This window comes from Carassius carassius, chromosome 13 (genome assembly GCF_963082965.1).
Source record: "Carassius carassius chromosome 13, fCarCar2.1, whole genome shotgun sequence".
Taxonomy (NCBI): domain Eukaryota; kingdom Metazoa; phylum Chordata; class Actinopteri; order Cypriniformes; family Cyprinidae; genus Carassius; species Carassius carassius.
In genome coordinates this window covers 3,718,902-3,740,570 of record NC_081767.1, presented here as the reverse complement: position 1 = coordinate 3,740,570, position 21,669 = coordinate 3,718,902, and the positions used below count along the sequence as shown (strand labels likewise).

At 41.3% G+C, this 21,669-nt stretch overlaps 1 protein-coding gene across 3 annotated transcripts in view; it reads right to left on the bottom strand.

Annotated features, from left to right (window-relative positions):
• The window catches only part of LOC132155844 (A-kinase anchor protein SPHKAP-like), a 94,496-nt gene that overhangs the window by 49,933 nt on the left and 22,894 nt on the right, over positions 1–21,669 (bottom strand). The window contains exon 1 of one of the 3 annotated variants that reach the window (XM_059564577.1): positions 6,103–6,413. The exons of the other annotated variants lie outside the window; for them this stretch is intronic. Coding sequence (XP_059420560.1) covers positions 6,103–6,110 — 8 coding nt within the window. The 5' untranslated portion in view covers positions 6,111–6,413. Of the gene's footprint in view, positions 1–6,102; positions 6,414–21,669 lie in introns of those variants that run through there. 3 annotated transcript variants of the gene reach the window in all.

Below are 21,669 nucleotides of genomic sequence, written 5' to 3'. Positions count from 1 at the left end.
TGTGTTCATCTTCAGTTCTCTCTTCACAGCAGTTCAGTCAGTGTACTGTTTGAGTAAATGAATTACTCCGGGATATTGGTTTGTTTTAACTCAGAGGGAGTGTCAGCCACATTAAAAAAGTTAACAGCTTAAGTCATTTGCGGATTAATGCTTATTGGAGACGTGAACTGTTTTAAACGATTCAGTTCGATTTGGTCAACTGGTTCAAGAAGATCTGGTTACATCGAGTGATTAGTTTGCGAACCGGATATCACTAAACTACTGTGTTTTGAAATCTCTCACAACAGACAAGGAAGAGAAGACAATGCTGAATAAAGTCGTAGTTTTTGCTATTTTTGGACAAAAATGTATTTTCGATGCTTCAAAAAATTCTAATTGAGCCTCTGATGTCACATGGACTACTTTGATTATGTTTTTCTTACCTTTCTGGACATGGACAGTATACCATACACACACAGTTTCAATGGAGGGACTGAGAGCTCTCGGACTAAATCTAAAATATCTTAAACTGTGTTCTGAAGATAAACGGAGGTGTCACGGGCTTGGAACCACATGAGGGTGAGTTATTAATGACATAATTTTGATTATTGGGTGAACTAACCCTTTAATACTGTCAACCTCACAAAGAGCAAAAAGCAAAAGGATCATTAAATGAGCTGATAATTAAATTAAATCATCATAAAATGTGATCAATCAAATGAACATTTGTGACATTTGGAAGCCACAGAATTTAAGACTACAGGAATACAGTTTTACTACATGAAAGCATCTTAAAGTTTTAGTAGATACTTGTGTCACACACTTTCTTGAAAACTTTCCTCCTAAGATTTCTTTTAGTGTGTTTCACAGAGGGAGAAAATGACATGACAGTAAATGATGAAAATTTGAGCTCTTCTTTATTATCTATAGTCAAAGATTTCAAAAGTCCATCTAGAGCCGTCTGTAATGGACTGTAAAACACATTAGCGATGGTCAACTACCTACAAAATCAATTAGTTGGTGGTTTATCTGAATGATACCGGATTTCCAAGGAGTTTATAGACTCCATTTTAAAATCACTTTGAGAGCAACAGAATGGAAGAGACATGTTTTTCGATGTCTGGATTACTTTTAACATATTTAAAACACAACACACATGGCAGAACGCTGAAAAACAGCTTGAGACATGATGCATGTGATATGACATCCGACTGAATCTGCACGGTTGTAACATTTCAGAGAGGGTTACATACCGTGCAAACTGTCTAACAGCTGAAACACAGCATGCTGTGAGCAAGCTAAAAATGTCAAAATAAGAAAAAAAAATCTAAACCAATTACTAGTCGACTATTTGTTTTTGTTCCTTTTTTTATTTCATGCTGTTGTCTTTTCTCTCACTTATCTGATTGTTTCCTCGAGGATATAAAGGTTAGATAGCAAACGGCATATGCTTCCATTCAGGAAGGCAAACACTAGAGCATCTGAAGGCCTATCTGTGTCATTCTAAGGTGTTGTCTCGGGATGTCAGCCTATATTCATCCAAAATGTCTATGAATACCTTTCGGCCTCAATCAAGGATTACCTGAGAGCCTTGAGGGATCTTTTAGTACTAAACACTCAAAAGAGCTGCAACTACAAGCAACTGTGTTCGAACTGAACAAACCAATTTCCCGAAGTAATTCATTTACTCAAACAGTACACTGACTGAACTGCTGTGAAGAGAGAACTGAAGATGAACACAGAGCCGAGCCAGATAACGAACAAAAGATTGACGATCTCGAGTCAAGAACCGTTTCTGTCAGAAGCGTCCGATTCGAGAAACGAGGAGCTAATGATACTGCGCATGCGTGATTCAGCGTGAAGCAGACTGACACACAGAGCGTCTGAACTGAACTGATTCTTTTGGTGATTGATTCTGAACTGATTCTGTGCTAGTGTTATGAGCGCGGGTGAACCGAAGGCTTGAATCAAGGGCAATCATCGCAAATTACGTCATTACGTCGAGCGCAAAAGAACCGGTGAACCGTTTTCTTCAACCGGTTTATTGAATCGAACTGTCCGAAAGAACTACTGGTGATCCGAAAACCGATGCAACCGGTTCTTGACTCGTGAACGAGTCAATGTTTCGTTCATTATCTTGCTCGGCTCGGTGTTCATCTTCAGTTCTCTCTTCACAGCAGTTCAGTCAGTGTACTGTTTGAGTAAATGAATTACTCCGGGATATTGGTTTGTTTGAACTCAGAAGGAGTGTCAGCCACATTAAAAAAGTTAACAGCTTAAGTCATTTGTGGATTAATGCGTATTGGAGACACGAACCATTTAAAACGATTCAGTTCGAATTGGTGAACTGGTTCAAAAAGATCTGGATACATCGAATGATTCGTTCGCGAACCGGATATCAAAAACTGCTTTGTTTTGAACTCTCTCACAACAGACACGGAAGAGAAGACAATGCCGAATAAAGTCGTAGTTTTTGCTATTTTTAGACCAAAATGCAAAATTTCGATGCTTCAAAAAATTCTTACTGACCCTCTGATGTCACATGGACTACTTTTATGATGTTTTTCTTACCTTTCTGGACATGGACAGTATACTGTACACACAGCTTCAATGGAGGGGCAGAAAGCTCTCGGACTAAATCTAAAATGTCTTAAACTGTGTTCCGAAGATGAACGGAGGTCTTACGGGTTTGGAACGACATGAGGGTGAGTTATTAATGACATAATTTTGATTTTTGGGTGAACTAACCCTTTAAGTAGGTTTTTCATTGGCATCTTCATTGTTTTCTCAAAAACACAATCATGTACATACATGCTGCTCACATATTATTATAGCCCAGTTTGTGCTGGTTACAGTGATATAGGACTTTAGCCATTTATATGTTTATAAGCAACTGAAAAAAGCACAAATGTCAGGGCATGACAAAATTCTCCAGGCCCCAAAATACCCTTACAAGGGGAAGTCGTGGCCTGGTGGTTAGAGAATCGGACTCCCAATCGAAGGGTTGTGGGTTCGAGTCCTGGGCCGGCAGGAATTGTGGGTGGGGGGAGTGCATGTACAGTTCTCTCACCACCCTCAATACCACGACTGAGGTGCCCTTGAGCAAGGCACCGAACCCCCAACTGCTCCCCGGGCGCCGCAGCATAAAAAAAAAATGGCTGCCCACTGCTCCGGGTGTGTGTTCACAGTGTGTGTGTGTGTTCACTGCTCTGTGTGTGTGCACTTCGGATGGGTTAAATGCAGAGCACAAATTCTGAGTATGGGTCACCATACTTGGCCGAATGTCACTTCACTTTTCTTTTTTTCTTTTTCACAAACATGCAACAGAGACAATCAGTGAGGTGTTACAGAAATAGAAAACACAAAATAAAATCTATGATTAACATGGAAAAGTAACAGGTCAACATCTAGTTAGGACACGGTGGAAAGCTTCATCTATACTTTTTGCCATTGCTGATTTTTTTCATCATCACTATGAAATAGCTTGCAGCAGGAATATATCTAAAACAAATGAAGCATGCCATGAGATGATATTGATAAATTCCTGGAATATGCAGAGAGGCGCAAGTGAATTTCCCTTGTGAAGTACGGATCCTTTAGTCTAATGGTGAGTCTGCATTTTCTCCTTTAGAGGCTGTTCATACAGAGTTGCATTTTTGCATTCCACTGCACTGCTTTTAAATAGTTAAAAAAAGAAAGAAAATGTAAACGCATGCTAGATGGACATCTTTAACCGTTGCACTCACGTCTGACACAGGTGAGACCTCGCATTTTTTTTCTAATTTTTGTCTTATGTTTTTAAACGCAAAAAAGCATTTTAAAATGCAAAAAAAAAAAACAAAATACATTCTGTGTGAACTGCCTCTGTTTGCCTTGATACTGATGGGTCTCTGCACACATTTGTTTGATTGCACATAAATATTTCTGATACAATGTCCTAAATGAGTTATATATGAAGAAAATGTCCCTTCAAGTGATATCTTTTCCCAAAAAATTGATGTAAAACCATTACCATTTGTAGCATTTGCAAGACAGCAGACAGTGCAGCTCCTGTCAGATTGAACTCTTTCCCCTTCTAATGCAATGGGTTATGACACAAACCCATAAACGCCATTTGACAGCTATCAAATGCACCACATCTCATGATCGCTTTGCAGCTGAATGAAAACAGATGTTAAAAATCCTCAAATTATCCCTTGAGGACATGATCGCAGCTGCCTGATGTGTTTGCATGTGTCGTGGGCCTGAGCTACACTGAAGCTCCAGTCTTTATGGAAATCGTGTCGATGGTTACGTGAAGGGTCGTTATTATTTATCAACAAAAAAGCATGCTGGAAACATTTCATAGCCAGAGGACAGTAATGCGCGTAAAACATGATATACTCCCATTTGAATTTTGCTCATGATGACCTGTCAAAAGCACATTAAATTTTCTTAGTCTGTTAATCACAGCTTTGGGAAGTGAATGCAAATTTTAAGCCCTGTTTACACCATCGGTGAACTCAGTTTTCAATAAGAGCAGGTGACTTCCAGTGGCATGACAAACAGTGACCTCTGGCACAAGGATGTAGGCACATGACAAGGCTGAGAAAAGTTTAACTTCATGCAAATGCAGAGATATGATCATGTACTTCTGGATGTCATGTGACCATGCATGTGAGTTTACGTTTAATTTCACAGTAATATTGCTTAAAAAATAGGCAGTTTTTTCCTCCATAAATTATCGACACTTTAAAAAACACATTCAAAGCAATAATAAATGAATAAAAATATCAGTTGAAGTAATGTCACTCGTTTGCTAACTTCCGCTATTGACACCAATCCCTTGATTTTGATAAGCATCTGCAGAATGAACAATGAATTTAATTGCCCACATTTCTGCAACCATTAAAGGCGAGCCTCCAAAGACATGTCAACAAACCTGAATATCCAAAATGATCGACAGGCAGTAAACCTTTCTGATTGGCTATGCAAGGGCTGGCCGCTCACCTTTCCTCTTTCATTCTGTTTGCAGAGACAGCACGATTATTTCACGACATAGCCTATATTTGAGTTATATTTGTCGGTTTGAATTAACAGTTTACATGTGGTATTCAAATGCTTACAGCACTTTTAAATCCATCAGTTCGGTCATTTTACCAAACAAATGTAATCTTAGGACGTAGCCTACTTGTACACAGAAGCAACGTTTTAAAGTCAAGTTGTTTGTTAAAGCGCGCTTCCGAGATTAGTTTCGTGCAGCTGTGACCGTCCACAGTTCATTCTCTGGCACGTTACCTCAAGCCGGGGAACGTTTCGTATTTCATTTGATCTGACTAATGAAGTTTGAGATTGTAATGACACTTCTTTTTAAATAATTCATTGCGCTGGCACGGTTAGTTTTAAAATGATCGGTCCTGTTGAGCGTATAGGTCAGTGATCGAGGTGAAAGGGGAACCGCTGCTTTACGCGCTTCCCACAGCTCAAAATCACTGGCAAGCGAGCCCAAATATCTATCACGGTGAAACTGGTGGATTATTCCGCATAAGAAAAAGAGATAACAATACAAAAGGGAGCGCGTTTCCCCAAAGCCAGCGCGCGAACAGATGCGCAATAAATGAGCGTGCACTGCGCGATCGTCACGAGCCACCTGAGATAAATAGGTTTTTTATCTACAAAGACCCCTTATCTTGAGTTATTTTCTGCGCACAGTCGTTGAGAGACATGAGCATTTATTCTACTACATTGTCTTTGACATTTATTCTGGCGGAGTGAGCAAACTCGTAGCTCAATAAACAGCATGGCGCGCAATGCACTGGAATCTAAACAAACAGTCTGTGAGTAAACATTCTAATGCTAGCAAATCAAACTAATTCAGATGCACATTCCATGCCACATCTTGCAGCTTGTGCACTTTTTCACGTCTTGCACATGGAGCGCGCGCACAATTATTGTTTAGTGATTTTAGTCTTTTGTGTGTCATTTCAGTACCAATGAGTTTAATTTTAATTATACCCCCAAACGGTAAATTGTGTAGCTAAGACGCATATTAAAGGATAAAATCGGATCGCAGATTTGTTATATTAAGCACAGTGTCTCGTGCTGCATGATTTATGATGAAAAGGTTCAAATGCGCACACTTACCCCAACATTTTCAGAAGGCACTGGGCTTCTGACACTCCTCCACGAAACAAAAGAGCACTAAATAGCCTGTATTATCCTGCGTGCCAAGAAGCCAGAGCGCTGTGGCGCGTGTCGTTCCCCTGTCATCACATCCAATCCGTCAGTGCAGCGGAGGAATCTCCAGCGCTCGCGCCGCGCTCTGCTGTTAGTTAATAGACTCGCGCGCGGGACCTGCGCACAGACCGGAGTGAATGCCAGATAAGGCTGTGGAGCAGTCAGGCATTATCAAAACAGCGGGGGAACTCTACGTCATTGCGGTTTCCTTTGATAAACAGAACGCGGTAACACGACTTTGCTCACAAAAAAACGGTAAATAGTAAATGAAGACAGATTGGCATAATAATAAACGATAGCTTATGAAAAAGTGTCTTAAAAGGAATATGGAACATTGTGTACAGACTGACATCAGCGCATATAGGAAATTGTCTGGATAGAATATAAACAATGGGGTTTTATGGGCAACATATACTTTTACCATTTTAAAAGTAAAATTTTTAAGTTTAAAGCGGTCATCAGATGCTACATGCTCTTTTACAAGTTCTTTGAACTGAAATATGTGTTGGCAGCATGTGTGCACAACCACAATATAAAGATAAAAATCCACCCATTGTTTTTATTGTTTCATTTTTCTTAATCTCTTTAAATAATTTCCCCTTTCTCAAATGAGCCATCTCAGATGTCTGTCTGTGTGACGTCACACATACAGGCCCCTCCCACTATAGTTTGATTGACAGTAGTGCTGGACTGGACTGGTGTCTTACCTTAGCTCCGCCCCTAAATCTGACTGTCATCAGTCCACCATTGGTTCACCACCAGAGCAGATGCTGACTAGAATGTCTCCTAAGTGATTGAGGTGTTTTGTTGTTGGATGTAAAAATTAACATAGCAGTCGTCATTTACTCCTGACATCTGAGCCGCTGAAGACGCAGTGGATTACATATGTTTTTGAAGGAAATGCCTCCCTGATCTACCTATAACATAATATAGGTAAGTATAGGCATGCGTAGGAGTATAAGGTTTTTTAATGAATCTTTGCAAATCACCTTTCATAATAATGTTAATTAGCAAGTTTCACGATGAATGCAGCTAAAGTAAAGTCTATCTGAGAGTGGCTGGAAGAGAGGGGCGGGGTCAGCAGAGCTAATTTGCATTTAAAGGGAAATGCTTAAAAATAAAAATCGACATTTTCTATTTTAAAATGTCATTTATTCCAGTGATGATAAAGTTGAATTTTCAGCATCATTACTCCAGTCTTCAGTGCCACATGATCCTTCAGAAATCATTCTAATTTGACTTTTATTGGTGTTCAGTTATTTATAATGGTTTTTATTAGCCTATATTGTCAATGTACAATCCGAATTCCGGAAAAGTTGGGACGTTTTTTAAATTTTAATAAAATGAAGACTAAAGGAATTTCAAATTACATGAGCCAATATTTTATTCACAATAGAACATAGATAACGTAGCAAATGTTTAAACTGAGAAATTTTACACTTTTATCCACTTAATTAGCTCATTTAAAATTGAATGCCTGCTACAGGTCTCAAAAAGTTGGCACGGGGGCAACAAATGGCTAAAAAAGCAAGCAGTTTTGAAAAGATTCAGCTGGGAGAACATCTAGTGATTAATTAAGTTAATTGATATCAGGTCTGTAACATGATTAGCTATAAAAGCTTTGTCTTAGAGAAGCAGAGTCTCTCAGAAGTAAAGATGGGCAGAGGCTCTCCAATCTGTGAAAGACTGCGTAAAAAAATTGTGGAAAACTTTAAAAACAATGTTCCTCAACGTCAAATTGCAAAGGCTTTGCAAATCTCATCATCTACAGTGCATAACATCATCAAAAGATTCAGAGAAACTGGAGAAATCTCTGTGCGTAAGGGACAAGGCCGGAGACCTTTATTGGATGCCCGTGGTCTTCGGGCTCTCAGACGACACTGCATCACTCATCGGCATGATTGTGTCAATGACATTACTAAATGGGCCCAGGAATACTTTCAGAAACCACTGTCGGTAAACACAATCCGCCGTGCCATCAGCAGATGCCAACTAAAGCTCTATCATGCAAAAAAGAAGCCATATGTGAACATGGTCCAGAAGCGCCGTCGTGTCCTGTGGGCCAAGGCTCATTTAAAATGGACTATTTCAAAGTGGAATAGCGTTTTATGGTCAGACGAGTCCAAATTTGGCATTCTTGTTGGAAATCACGGACGCCGTGTCCTCCGGGCTAAAGAGGAGGGAGACCTTCCAGCATGTTATCAGCGTTCAGTTCAAAAGCCAGCATCTCTGATGGTATGGGGGTGCATAAGTGCATGCGGTATGGGCAGCTTGCATGTTTTGGAAGGCTCTGTGAATGCTGAAAGGTATATAAAGGTTTTAGAGCAACATATGCTTCCCTCCAAACAACATCTATTTCAGGGAAGGCCTTGTTTATTTCAGCAGGACAATGCAAAAACCACATACTGCAGCTATAACAACAGCATGGCTTCGTCGTAGAAGAGTCCGGGTGCTAACCTGGCCTGCCTGCAGTCCAGATCTTTCACCTATAGAGAACATTTGGCGCATCATTAAACGAAAAATACGTCAAAGACGACCACGAACTCTTCAGCAGCTGGAAATCTACATAAGGCAAGAATGGGACCAAATTCCAACAGCAAAACTCCAGCAACTCATAGCCTCAATGCCCAGACGTCTTCAAACTGTTTTGAAAAGAAAAGGAGATGCTACACCATGGTAAACATGCCCCGTCCCAACTATTTTGAGACCTGTAGCAGAAATCAAATTTGAAATGAGCTCATTTTGTGCATACAATTGTAAACTTTCTCAGTTTAAACATTTGCTATGTTATCTATGTTCTATTGTGAATAAAATATTGGCTCATGTGATTTGAAAGTCTTTTAGTTTTCATTTTATTAAAATTTAAAAAACGTCCCAACTTTTCCGGAATTCGGGTTGTAGTTTTTGAAAAAGTTTTTTACATATTAGCTATTTGGACTTTCATTGTGACGGCACCCATTCACTGCAGAGCATCCACTGGTGAGCAAGTGATGAAATGCTAAATCTCTCTAAGTCTGTTCCCATGAAGAAACAAACTCATCTATATCTTTATAAATATTCAGAAGATTTTTTTATTTTTGGGTGAACTATTCCTATACTCTACAATAAAAGCTGCCGAAAATCTGTCTCTTTCGGGATGTGCTATTATGACATTACTGGTGACAGTTTTATTTTCTAATATAAATTACGCAGAAGGCATTCAAGCAGCAGATGTTTTATCAGAGCCTCTACTGACGTCATTCTGAACACATCTGGTTTGATTTACTGCTTCTTGAATGATAAGAGTGTTATTGGCCAAACACTGATACAGCATGTTGCAGATTGAAGAATATTTGGAATTTAAATGCATTTACACTGAAAAAAAGCACTAGTCTATGAAAGAGGACAAATAAAAGAAATGAGTGCAGTCACAATATCAGTGAGGTCACAAGTGAAACTTGTCAAGTTAGTTTACATAGTTGATAATATAAAGCGAAAGTGACTCGAACATGTAAGGTCATATGTAGTCATTTTCAAAGTATTATCGATTGATTCCACAGCTTATGTATATTACATATGATCTGTATATATTAATATCCATTTAAAATAAATGCTTTACAATAATTGTTCAACTAAAATTGCTATATAGTGACCTTTAATTGGGAGGAAGAGAAACTGGAGGAGTGACTTTTTTGCATCAGATGTGTGTCATTTTGCTCACATTTGATTGGTCCAATTTCAATTTGAGATCTATTACCCAGAACATAACCTGCCCTGGAGCAAGGCACTATGGCAATGAATGCTGCTGAAAGCCAAGTCACTTTCATGGCATCTAAAACCCAGGATTTGAGCAAACTAAACTTAAACTTGCCTGGCCAGCCAGCTAACCCAGCTTTTTGGTACAGGCAGCAGGCGGCGTGACCTCTCTCTCTCTCTCTCTCTCGCTCTCATTCGTCTGTTTAACATGAATTATCTAGAACTGTCCCTGCTGGGCTCATGATGGCAACTGACAGCTGTCACTGTGACTTTGATGAGAGCAGAGAGAGCCGGCCTGAGGGTTACATAATGTACAAACAATCTTGCTCATCCTGCATCATATGTATAAATTTTTCTTTCTCATTAAGTAGAAATTTCAGTAGGTATACCAAAGCTCATTGTTATACTGTATGATATAGACTTTTTTTGTCAAATCGGATATAAGCCTGATAGAAGTCTGATACTCTGTATTATGGTCAGGGCTGCTGCTGGCCAAATGGGTGACCTAAGCAGGATTTTATTGTTGTGCCCCACTTCCTCAAATATGATGATGGAAAAAAAAACCACTTACTATAGGGGTGAAAATAGAACTTTAATCAAATAAAAAACTAAATGAATAAATTGTATTATTTACAAATTACAATTGTAGCTCTCGACATTTACCTATGGCTATAACTTTATTATGACTAATTTATTTTATAGTCTCAAGCATTCAGAAATCATGCAAAAGGAAATTAACCATGGTTTATTTTTGTAAGGGTTGTGATATGCACGTTTTTTGTTGAATAAATTATAAAGGCTGTGTCCTCCATAGCAAAAAGGTGGCCAAAAATGAAAGATTAAGTGAATATTTGAATTAAATGTTTTGTCAGTAGTCTAAACAAGTATTTGATTGTCCTGTAAGTGTAATTGAAGCAATTACATGGCATTTGGCTTCCTTTGCAGGCATTTGTAATAACATGTACATAAATTGTTTATTTTGTATTTGCCTACATTATGTATTTTAACAGTTTTATTATTAACCAATCATTATTGCCTTATTGTTTTTTTTTATATATAATGCATTTCAAGTCATTTTAAAGGCAATTGATGGCTTAGGTCTGTTTTTATAGCAACAACAACAACAAAAAATATTACAGTATATTAATTATTATTTGAAGTAACAAAACCATGGTTAATTTGCAGTTACCATGGCTACAAGAACAATGATTTGTGGTGTTATTGTTAAAACCATGGGTAATTTTAGAAAGGGAACCTGAAAAAAAAAAAAAAACTTTAACAGGAATGTGCCTGAAAGTGATAAATGGGCCTGGTTTCTACCTAAATTATTTATCATTTATTTTAATATAAAAAATGTGTAAGGTGTGCATTGTAGCTGACACTTAAATGAACACATTACAATTTTTTTATGACTGCAAGTCTTTCTCCTCAAATGCTATTGAGCTTCAAATTTGTGTTTGAGCCCATGTGAAAAAGTAATAATTGTAATAATTAATGTAATAATTTACATATGATTTACAGTTTATGATTTACATTCAATTCAATTGTGCATTATAGCTGACACCTAGATGAACAATTGAAGTCATTCTCCTCAAATGCTACTGACGTTAGAAAAGTGTATACCAATATCGCATGTAACTTTAGAGATGGTCCCTAAATTTGAGACTCTCGAACGTCCAACGTCAAGCCAACTTTATGCCGGTTTTTTTTTTTTTTTACTTTCTTTAGTTTTCTTATGAACATTCAGCCGCAAACATGAGGTGCGAGCGTTCGCGAGCGCGGATTGAAGAATGGCGCATGTTTTTTTTCTTTTTTTTTTTGAGCAACTGGGATGGTGCCCCCTCTGGGAGTTGGTGCCCTACACAGAATGCGTATTCTGCTGCGGTATACTGATTATGGTTGTTACTATAAAAATCATATAGTACAACAAAGTATTATAAGAGCACCATCAATGTTTTAATGCCATATATTCCAGATTAACTGTAGACATTCAATAGCTTTATTTGAGGAACATAATATTTATATTCACAGAAGCTCTCACGTCACATTTGCTCAAAACTTTCCAGTATTAAGCGTCGCTCACCTGTGGCTCAAAACAGTGACGTTGCTTTAAAGCACATCATCATGCACATAAGCGCTTTAAAGCGTGTGGTTCTGCATTAGAACTTTTTCACAATCATGTCCTGATTAATGTTTGGTCTGTATATTATTTATGCTATCCTGTTTAAGAATCTGTGATTTATGTTCCGAAGGAATACTGCTTATAAATGAATGGTTGTTGTCATGGTGTAAAGAACAGAAACTGCTATTTGTTAATAACTGGAATCTTTTCCGGGAGCGTCCTAGACTGTTTCGCGCTGATGGTCTGCACCCCAGCAGAGTCGGAGCATAACTGCTCTCTGACAACATCTCCAGGACACTTCGCTCCATGTGACTAGTACAGGGACGTGCACAGACATTTTGAGGGGCAGGGGCTCAAGTGAAATAAAGGGCACTTCTCATAATTAGTTTTTTTTTTTTCTAAACAAAAAAGTATATATATATATATATATATATATATATATATATATATATATATATATATATATATATATATATATATATATTAATGCAACTCTGACTTCCTTTAAAAAAAAAAAAAATTAAAAAGTTAATTAATTTTATCTTCCTCAAACTCACCAATTGTTTCATTTTCAAAAGATGTCTACAAAATAATCAGTTCACAGAAACCATGGTCTCCTTAGTATTCACTAGGTTTATAGAGCAGCAAAGGAAACCATTCCACAATGTGCATGTTTTGAAAACATTTTCTATGCTACTAGTTTCAAGTATATATGAAGAGTTATATATATATGAAGATGCAAAAGCCTCTAAGTACCATCTGAAATTTTCTTATGAGCTTTTTTTTTTCAAGCTCGTATTTAAGTTCAGTAATTTAACTTAAATGACAATTAATAGGTAATTTTCATTGCCAGTAATGTGAAATAAGTGAACATAAACATACAAGCTTGATAAAAATGATCATTATTGAAGGAAATTTCAGATGGCACTTAGAGGATTTTTCATCTGAACTCTTCATATTTAGAATAACCTAAATAACTGCATCAAACAGAGGGGCGTGTTTTACTAATAATTTGTTTATTTTTGCACAAGGCACTACATCGTTTTAATTATTTTGGTGTTATCAGAATACATAACACTAAAATTAACTTAAAATTAAACTTACCAAAATAATTGAGTAAAAATTCAATAAAAGCCAATCTCATGTATGTATTTGTGGTGGTATGGAATACTATTTTATAAAGGTTTCGAGGAAATAAAAAAAGTTAAATTACTTAAATAGTTAATTTATAAATATTGTTATTTTTAAAGTTTAATGTTAATTTATTTCTACTCAGTTTTATTTATTAATGTACCAGATGCAGTTACTCAGATTTACTAAATTTTTTAGAGTGTTGTCAGGACTCGGGTATGATCTGTCCTTTTTCTTCCTTATTTTTACTTTGTTTATTTTTATTTTTATTTTTTTTCGTTTCGACTCATTTTTCCACACTTGTATTCGTTTTGTTTTCATTTTTTTTTCTCTCCCTCTGAGTTTTATAGATTTTCTCTGTTTTTTCTTCCCTTCGCCCTAGTGCCAGCTGATCTCGCTCAGCAATCTAGGCAGTGGCTTGTCTGATGCACCTGTTCCCTTTATCTCGTTAATACTCACCCTATTTATTCGGTTTGATTTTCACCTCTCCTTGTCAGTGTGTTCTGTGACGTTTTGGGCGTTTGACCTCGATCCTGTCCTGTTCCTTCTTTCTGGTCGGTACGCTTGTTGGTTTGTCTGCCCAGTTGGTGTAACGTGTGCTTTGCCCTCAGAGGATTTCGGACTGCCCTTCTGGTATTCGACCTGGACTGGTTTTGACCCTGATACTGCCTGCCGTTCTCAGCCCTGTCTGCACCTTGCTTGACCCCTTGTGTGTTCGACCATTCTCCTGCTTACTGTTTTTGGATTTGTTACCTCCCTCTCTCCTGGTGCGCTCGGGGGCTGAGCGCACGACCTGCCCACTGTGCGGTTGAAAGATAAAACTGTGTTTTTTCCCCTCTCCCCGAGGGGTTCTTGTTTTGTTTGTTGACGCCAAGACATTCCATTTAATAAAAAACTATTTTTCAGCCTCATTCCGCTCTTGGGTCCTCATCTGTCCTGACACCACACACTGACCAAAAATGGACCCAGCGGAGAACTCAACTTGGCAGTCGGCTTTGGAGCATCAGGGAGCGATGTTGGGCCGTCACGAGATGGAACTGTCTTCCACCCGTCACTCTGTGGAGACCTTGTCAGCTCAGATCACGGATTTGGTGGGTCGATTCGATCGTCTCACCCAACGGGAGTTCCCTTCACCGCCTCCTGGGCCTCTCCCATCCGCTCTCTCCTCTGAGCCAAGAGTTAACAACCCCCCCGTGTATTCCGGTGAGCCTACTTAATGCAAAGCCTTCCTTATTCAATGCGAGGTGGTGTTTTCTCTACAGGCTCGAACCTACGCATCGGATATCTCCAAGGTGGCCTATGTCATCTCCCTGCTCTCAGGTAGAGCACATGATTGGGGTACTGCAGTATGGGGATCACAGGCAGGGTGCTGTTCTGACTTCGGTTCTTTTAAGGAGGAGATGATTTTTGATCAGTCGGTTTTTGGCAAAGAGGCGTCCCGACTGTTAGCGCGTCTTCAACAGGGCAGACGTTCAGTGGCAGATTATTCTGTGCAGTTCCGCACCCTCGCCGCTACTTGCGGCTGGAACGCCGAGGCTCTTATCGCTCGCTTTTTAGAGGGACTCAACGACTCTGTCAAGGATGAACTGTTTGCCCGCGAGGTCCCTGAACGGTTGGATGATGTGATCAGTTTGTCCCTCCGCATTGACACCAGGAGAGAGTTACGCCGTTGAGTCCGAGCCCATCCCATTCGCCCCTCCATCCCAGAGTGTCGAGGAGTGTGAGCCTATGCAGGTGGATCGCCTATGCCTCACACCCAAGGAGAAACAGCGCCACCTGCTGGAGGGTCTCTGCCTATATTGCGCAGCTCAGGGACACCGAGCTCACTCCTGTCCTGCTAAGGCTGCTCGTTCGCCTCCGAGAGTTAATTTGAGTGGTACTGCCATCTCCCCCACTCACAGGTCACGCACTCATCTGTCTGTGTCTCTGTTTACTAAGCACTTTTTGTTTAAGGCTTCAGCACTCGTTGATTCAGGAGCAGAGGGCAACTTCATTGATGAGGAATGGGCACGCGCTCGGGATATACCCACCCAATCCCTGCAGTCTCCCATAATCGCTCACGGACTCGATGGCCAGCCACTTATGCAGATCTCTCGGATCACTGATTCGGTGAGTGTTCTTACCTCCGGGAACCACCGGGAGGACCTCAAATTCCTAGTTTGTAAATCTCCATCTGTCCCTTTGGTATTGGGTCATCCTTGGCTCGTTCGTCACGGGCCGAACATTAACTGGGCAGACAATTTAGTTTTGTCATGGAGTCAATATTAACATACACATTGCCTTCTGTCTGCTTTCTCCCCGGTCTCTGTTTCTGTTTCCCCACAGGAGGAGGAGGCGGATCTTTCTCGAGTTCCTGTTTGCTACCATGATCTGCGGGCGGTCTTCAGCAGGTCCCGAGCTGTGTCTCTTCCTCCCCACCGGCCATACGATTGTGCCATCGATCTCCTCCCTGGCACTTCTCCGCCTCGCGGACGGCTGTACTCTCTCTCTGCGCCCGAACGCGAAGCAATGGAGAAGTATTTAAGTGATTCTCTGGCAGCCGGTATTATTCGTCCCTCTTCTTCTCCGGCCGGGGCGGGGTTCTTTTTCGTGACGAAGAAGGATGGCCCTCTGCGCCCCTGTATAGACTATCGAGGGTTGAATGACATCACAGTTAAGAATCGGTACCCTCTGCCGTTGATGTCTTTGGCTTTCGATCTCTTGCAGGGGGCCGAGTTCTTCACGAAATTGGATCTTCGCAATGCTTACCATCTAGTGTGGATCAGGGAGGGGGACGAATGGAAGACCGCGTTCAACACGCCTCATGGGCACTTTGAATATCGGGTTCTTCCCTTCGGGTTATCCAACGCCCCAGCTGTCTTTCAAGCACTTGTCAACGACGTGCTGAGGGACATGATCGATAGATTCGTTTTTGTTTATTTAGATCACATTTTAATTTTCTCTAATTTAGAGAATCAGCTGTTCGTTAAGGTGGAGAAGTGCGAGTTCCATGTTCAGTCAGTTTCGTTCTTGGGACACATCATCTCGGTGGGGGGGATTCGCATGGATGCTGCTAAGGTGGGGGCCGTCTCCGAATGGCCGGTACCTGATTCCCGCAAGGCGTTACAGCGGTTCCTGGGTTTCGCCAATTTCTATAGGCGATTCATCAGGAACTTCGGGCAGGTGGCGGCCCCTCTGACCGCGCTAACCTCCACCAAGGTCAAATTCCGTTGGTCAGCGGATGCCCAAGCGGCGTTCGATGAATTAAAACATAGATTCACTTCAGCCCCCATCCTGGTTACTCCGGATACTTCCCGGCAGTTCGTGGTGGAGGTGGATGCGTCAGAGGTCGGTGTCGGTGCTGTGCTCTCCCAGGTATCCTCCTCAGACAATAAATTGCATCCTTGTGCTTTCTTAACACACCGTTTGTCTTCCGCAGAACGAAACTACGACATCGGTGATCGCGAGTTGTTGGCGGTTCGTCTGGCCTTGGGGGAGTGGCGTCACTGGCTGGAGGGAGCGGCTGTTCCGTTTCTGGTGTGGACTGACCACAAGAATTTGGAGTACATTCGGTCTGCACGCCGGCTTAATGCCAGACAGGCTCGGTGGGCGCTCTTTTTCGGGCGCTTTGATTTCACCCTCTCTTATCGACCAGGGTCCAAGAACGTTAAACCTGACGCGCTGTCTCGTCTTTTCGCTTCTCCAGGCGAGCCGCCCCCCGACACTATTATACCTCCAGGGTGCGTGCTGGGGGTGCTTTCCTGGGGAATCGAGAAGCTCGTCAGACGAGCGCAGGGGGGAGTTGGGGTGCCCGCGGGGTGTCCCACGAGTCTGCTCTTCATGCCCAGGTCAGTTCGCTCCGCCGTTCTCCAGTGGGGTCACTCCTCCAAGATCATGTGCCATCCAGGAGTGAGGAGGTCGCTGGCTGCCATCCGCCAGCGGTTTTGGTGGCCTGCCATGGCGGAGGATGTACGCCGGTTTGTGGGGGCGTGCCCGGTCTGTGCTCAAAATAAGTCATCTAATTCTCCTCCCGCTGGTCTGTTAATGCCGCTTCCCGTCCCATCCCGCCCCTGGTCCCATATTGCCCTGGATTTTGTGGTTGGACTCCCTCCATCCAGTGGCAATACTGTAATTCTCACCGTAGTGGATCGCTTTTCCAAAGCGGTCCACTTCGTTCCCCTTCCTAAACTCCCCTCGGCTAAAGAAACGGCCCGGGTGATCATTGATCACATCTTCCGGATTCACGGCCTTCCGGAGGACGTGGTTTCTGACAGGGGTCCCCAGTTTGTTTTGCATTTTTGGAGAGAGTTCTGTCGACAGATTGGAGCCTCCGCGAGTCTGTCGTCAGGCTTTCATCCACAGACCAACGGCCAGACTGAGCGCGCCAACCAGGATCTCGGTCGGATCCTCCGCTGCCTGGCATCCCATAACCCCTCCTCCTGGAGTGATCAACTCACCTGGGCCGAGTATGCTCACAACTCATTACCGGTGTCGTCTACAGGTATGTCCCCGTTCATGTGTAGTCTGGGTTATCAGCCTCCTCTGTTTTCTTCCCAGGGCTCCGAGGCAGCTGTCCCCTCAGTTCAGGCTTTTGTTCAACGTTGTCGCCGCACCTGGAGGAGGGCCAGGGAGGCGCTTATCTAGCTAGGGGACGCGTTAAGACTGCTGCAGGCCGCCACCGTAGGTTGACGCCTCATTATGTCTGCGGACAGCGCGTGTGGCTCTCCACCAAGGATTTGCCATTGAGGGTCCCGTCACGAAAATTGGCGCCTAAGTTCGTTGGGCCGTACCGTATTTCCAAGGTCGTCAACCCGGTGACGGTCTGTCTCCGGTTGCCCAATTCTCTTCGTCGTGTGCACCCTGTCTTCCATGTGTCCAAGGTTAAGCCTGTCTTGCGTTCTCCCCATTCCCCTACTGTGTCTTCCCCTGTCGCCCCCCCTCCCCCTATTATGGTTGACGGTTCTCCTGCATATAAGGTTAGGAGAATCTTAGACTCCAGACGTCATGGGCGGGGACATCAGTACCTGGTGGACTGGGAGGGGTATGGTCCGGAGGAGAGATGTTGGGTTCCGGCTCGGGACGTCCTGGACCGCTCGCTCATCGACCAGTTTCACCAACGCGGCCCTTCCTCGAGGGCGCCGGGAGGTGCTCCTGGGGGAGGTGGTACTGTCAGGATTCGGGTATGATCTGTCCTTTTTCTTCCTTATTTTTACTTTGTTTATTTTTTTTTTCGTTTCGACTCATTTTTTCATTCACCCTATTTATTCTGTTTGATTTTCACCTCTCCTTGTCAGTGTGTTCTGTGACGTTTTGGGCGTTTGACCTCGATCCTGTCCTGTTCCTTCTTTCTGGTCTGTACGCTTGTTGGTTTGTCTGCCCAGTTGGTGTAACGTGTGCTTTGCCCTCAGAGGATTTCGGACTGTCCTTCTGGTATTCGACCTGGACTGGTTTTGGCCTGCCGTTCTCAGCCCTGTCTGCACCTCGCTTGACCCCTTGTCTGTTCGACCATTCTCCTGCTTACTGTTTTTGGATTTGTTACCTCCCTCTCTCCTGGTGCGCTCGGGGGCTGAGCCAAGACGTTCCATTTAATAAAAAACTATTTTTCAGTCTCATTCCGCTCTTGGGTCCTCATCTGTCCTGACAAGTGTATCCTCCATCTGTTTGCATCTGTAGATTTCTTCTAAATTCACCAATTTAGATTTCTACATTTCAGAGGGAAAGACTCTTGATGGAAGTCAATAACTGGGGACGTTCTGTATGCAAATTAGTCGTCAACTAGTTAAAATGCGCACATTTGCATCTAATTGACAGGGAAATGCAGGTAAATAGGATAAACAAAATAACTAAAGCATATCACCTGGTGGTGATATATGCTTATTTTATTAACTTATTTTATTACATGGCTTGGTTGAATTCCAATGTAGAATGCGGTATGTTATAACCAACAGACCGCTGTGCGGAGTATAACAGACCGTTGCCATGAAAAACAGAGCGTTGCTATGGACTCACAGGATCAGGGCCGGCCTCCCCAGGCAAGATTTTACCTGGCGCCCCATGCATCACAGCCCATTTCACCCTGTCATTGTGTTCATGATTTAGCATATATATATATATATATATATATATATATATACACACACACACACACATTACAGCAGAACTGTTTCCAACACTCATAATAAATCATCATATTAGAATGATTTCTAAAGGATTATGTGATAGACCGGATGTCACATGCGACACTGAAGAATGGAGTAGCTAATGATGCTGAAAATTCAGCTTTGCATCACAGAAATAAATGATAATAAGTATAATAAATTGAAAACAAATTATTTTAAATTGTAATAATATATCACAATATTACATTTTTTCTGTATTTTTGATCAAATAAATGCAGGCTTGATGAGCAGAAGAAACTTCTTTCAAAAACATTAAAAATAGTAATGTTTCCAAACTTTTGGCCTGTACTGTATCCCCCCAAAACTGCACAACTGTAGAGTAAAACATTAATAAAAAAGTGATAATAAAAAATGCGTCTTAAAACTGACATGGTTGTACAAAATCACAGTCTGGGGACTCAGAACTCAGAACCACTGCTAACATTAAGTTTAAGGTAAAAACAACTGCCATGAAATTATAGTATCTTACTCCTATGCAATAAATTGTTCATTCACTACATCTCTTTACCTCTGTCTTTATCCTCTTCTCTTCTTTTTGGCACTGTATCTATCGCAGACTATGCTCATTTATAATGTGTCATGTAAATTCGGCCTTCCGTCACAATCAGGAAACTTTCACCGTGTCTATAGAACTGGCGCGAACTGCCAGGCCCGTTTCTACGAGCTGTGTGTTAACAAAAGCAGTGCTGTCTACATTGGATGCGGCGTCGGGCACGCTACACAACAAATTACCAACAACTGATCGTGCGCGCGCTCTGTTTCTGACGCACTTCAAGCACTCGATGGGCGGGGGAAGATTGAAGAGCCGGACTTTTTTTTTTTTGCTTTATTTGGTAGTATTTCGAATTAATGGTTTTTAAATAGTAGCCTATTATATTAAAAAAAATGTAAAAAAAAAAAAAAAAAAAAAAAAAAAAAAAAATTCACTCGTTCACTCATTCTGGCGCCCCTATGGATGAGTGGGCCGGCCCTGTACAGGATACTAACCGTAGAGACGGAGCGGACTATTTTCTTTAGCGGAAGCAATACAATCGGGTTTAACAATCGGAGGAGAGGGAGCGCTTCAGAACTCCTGACCTGATATTTAGATACTATATTTCAATAAATATATTTGTTTGACAGGGAAGCTGTGGGCAAACAGAAATATATATTATTTTTCAAAAATAAAAAAAAGCATCCCAGAAAAAAGGGCACTTTCTCTCCAGGAATAAAAAGGGCAGGTGCTCAAGCCCCCTTTCATGTCTATGTGTGCACGTGCCTGGACTAGTAAGACAATTCTCAAATAACTATTATGATGACTTTTGTTCCACCCGCTTAAATGACAAAAGTACTTGCGCTGTACAATCTATTAAGACTGTGTCTGTTCCCCGAATAGTGAGGTCAAAATACAAATTTAATGTAGGATCTAGAAAAAATCTTATCGTGATTAAACCAGAAACATGTAAAGTAAATGAACAAAAACAATCTTTAAAGTTTGGGCTCATAAATATTAGATCACTCACACCCAAAGCAGTTATTGTAAATGAAATGATCACAGAAAATAGTTTTGATGTACTCTGCTTGACTGAAACCTGGCTAAAACCAAATGATTATTTTGGTCTAAATGAGTCGACTCCACCAAACTACTGTTATAAGCATGAGCCCCGTCAGACTGGTCGTGGCAGAGGTGTTGCAACAATATATAGTGATATTCTCAATGTTACCCAGAAAACAGGAAACAGGTTTAACTCATTCGAAATACTACTGCTTAATGTTACACTGTCAGACATGCAAAAGAAATCTAATGTATCTCTTGCTCTGGCTACTGTGTATAGACCACAAGGGCCGTATACAGAATTCCTGAAAGAATTTGCAGATTTCCTCTCAGACCTTCTGGTTACAGTTGATAAGGCGATAATCATGGGAGATTTTAATATTCATGTTGATGATACAAATGATGCATTAGGACTTGCGTTTACTGACCTAATAAACTCTTTTGGAGTCAAGCAAAATGTCACCGGGCCCACTCATCGTTTTAATCATACACTAGATTTAATTATATCGCATGGAATCGATCTTACTGCTATAGATATCGTACCTCAATGTGATGATGTTACAGACCATTTCCTTGAATCGTGCATGCTGCGTATAACTGATATTAACTATATGTCTCAGCGTTACCGTCTGGGCAGAACTATTGTTCACAGCCAAAGACAGATTCGCAAATAACCTGCCTGATCTATCTCAATTGCTATTTGTACCCAAAAATACACATGAATTAGACGAAATGACTGACAACATGGGCACTATTTGCTCTAATACATTAGAAGCTGTTGCCCCAATCAAATT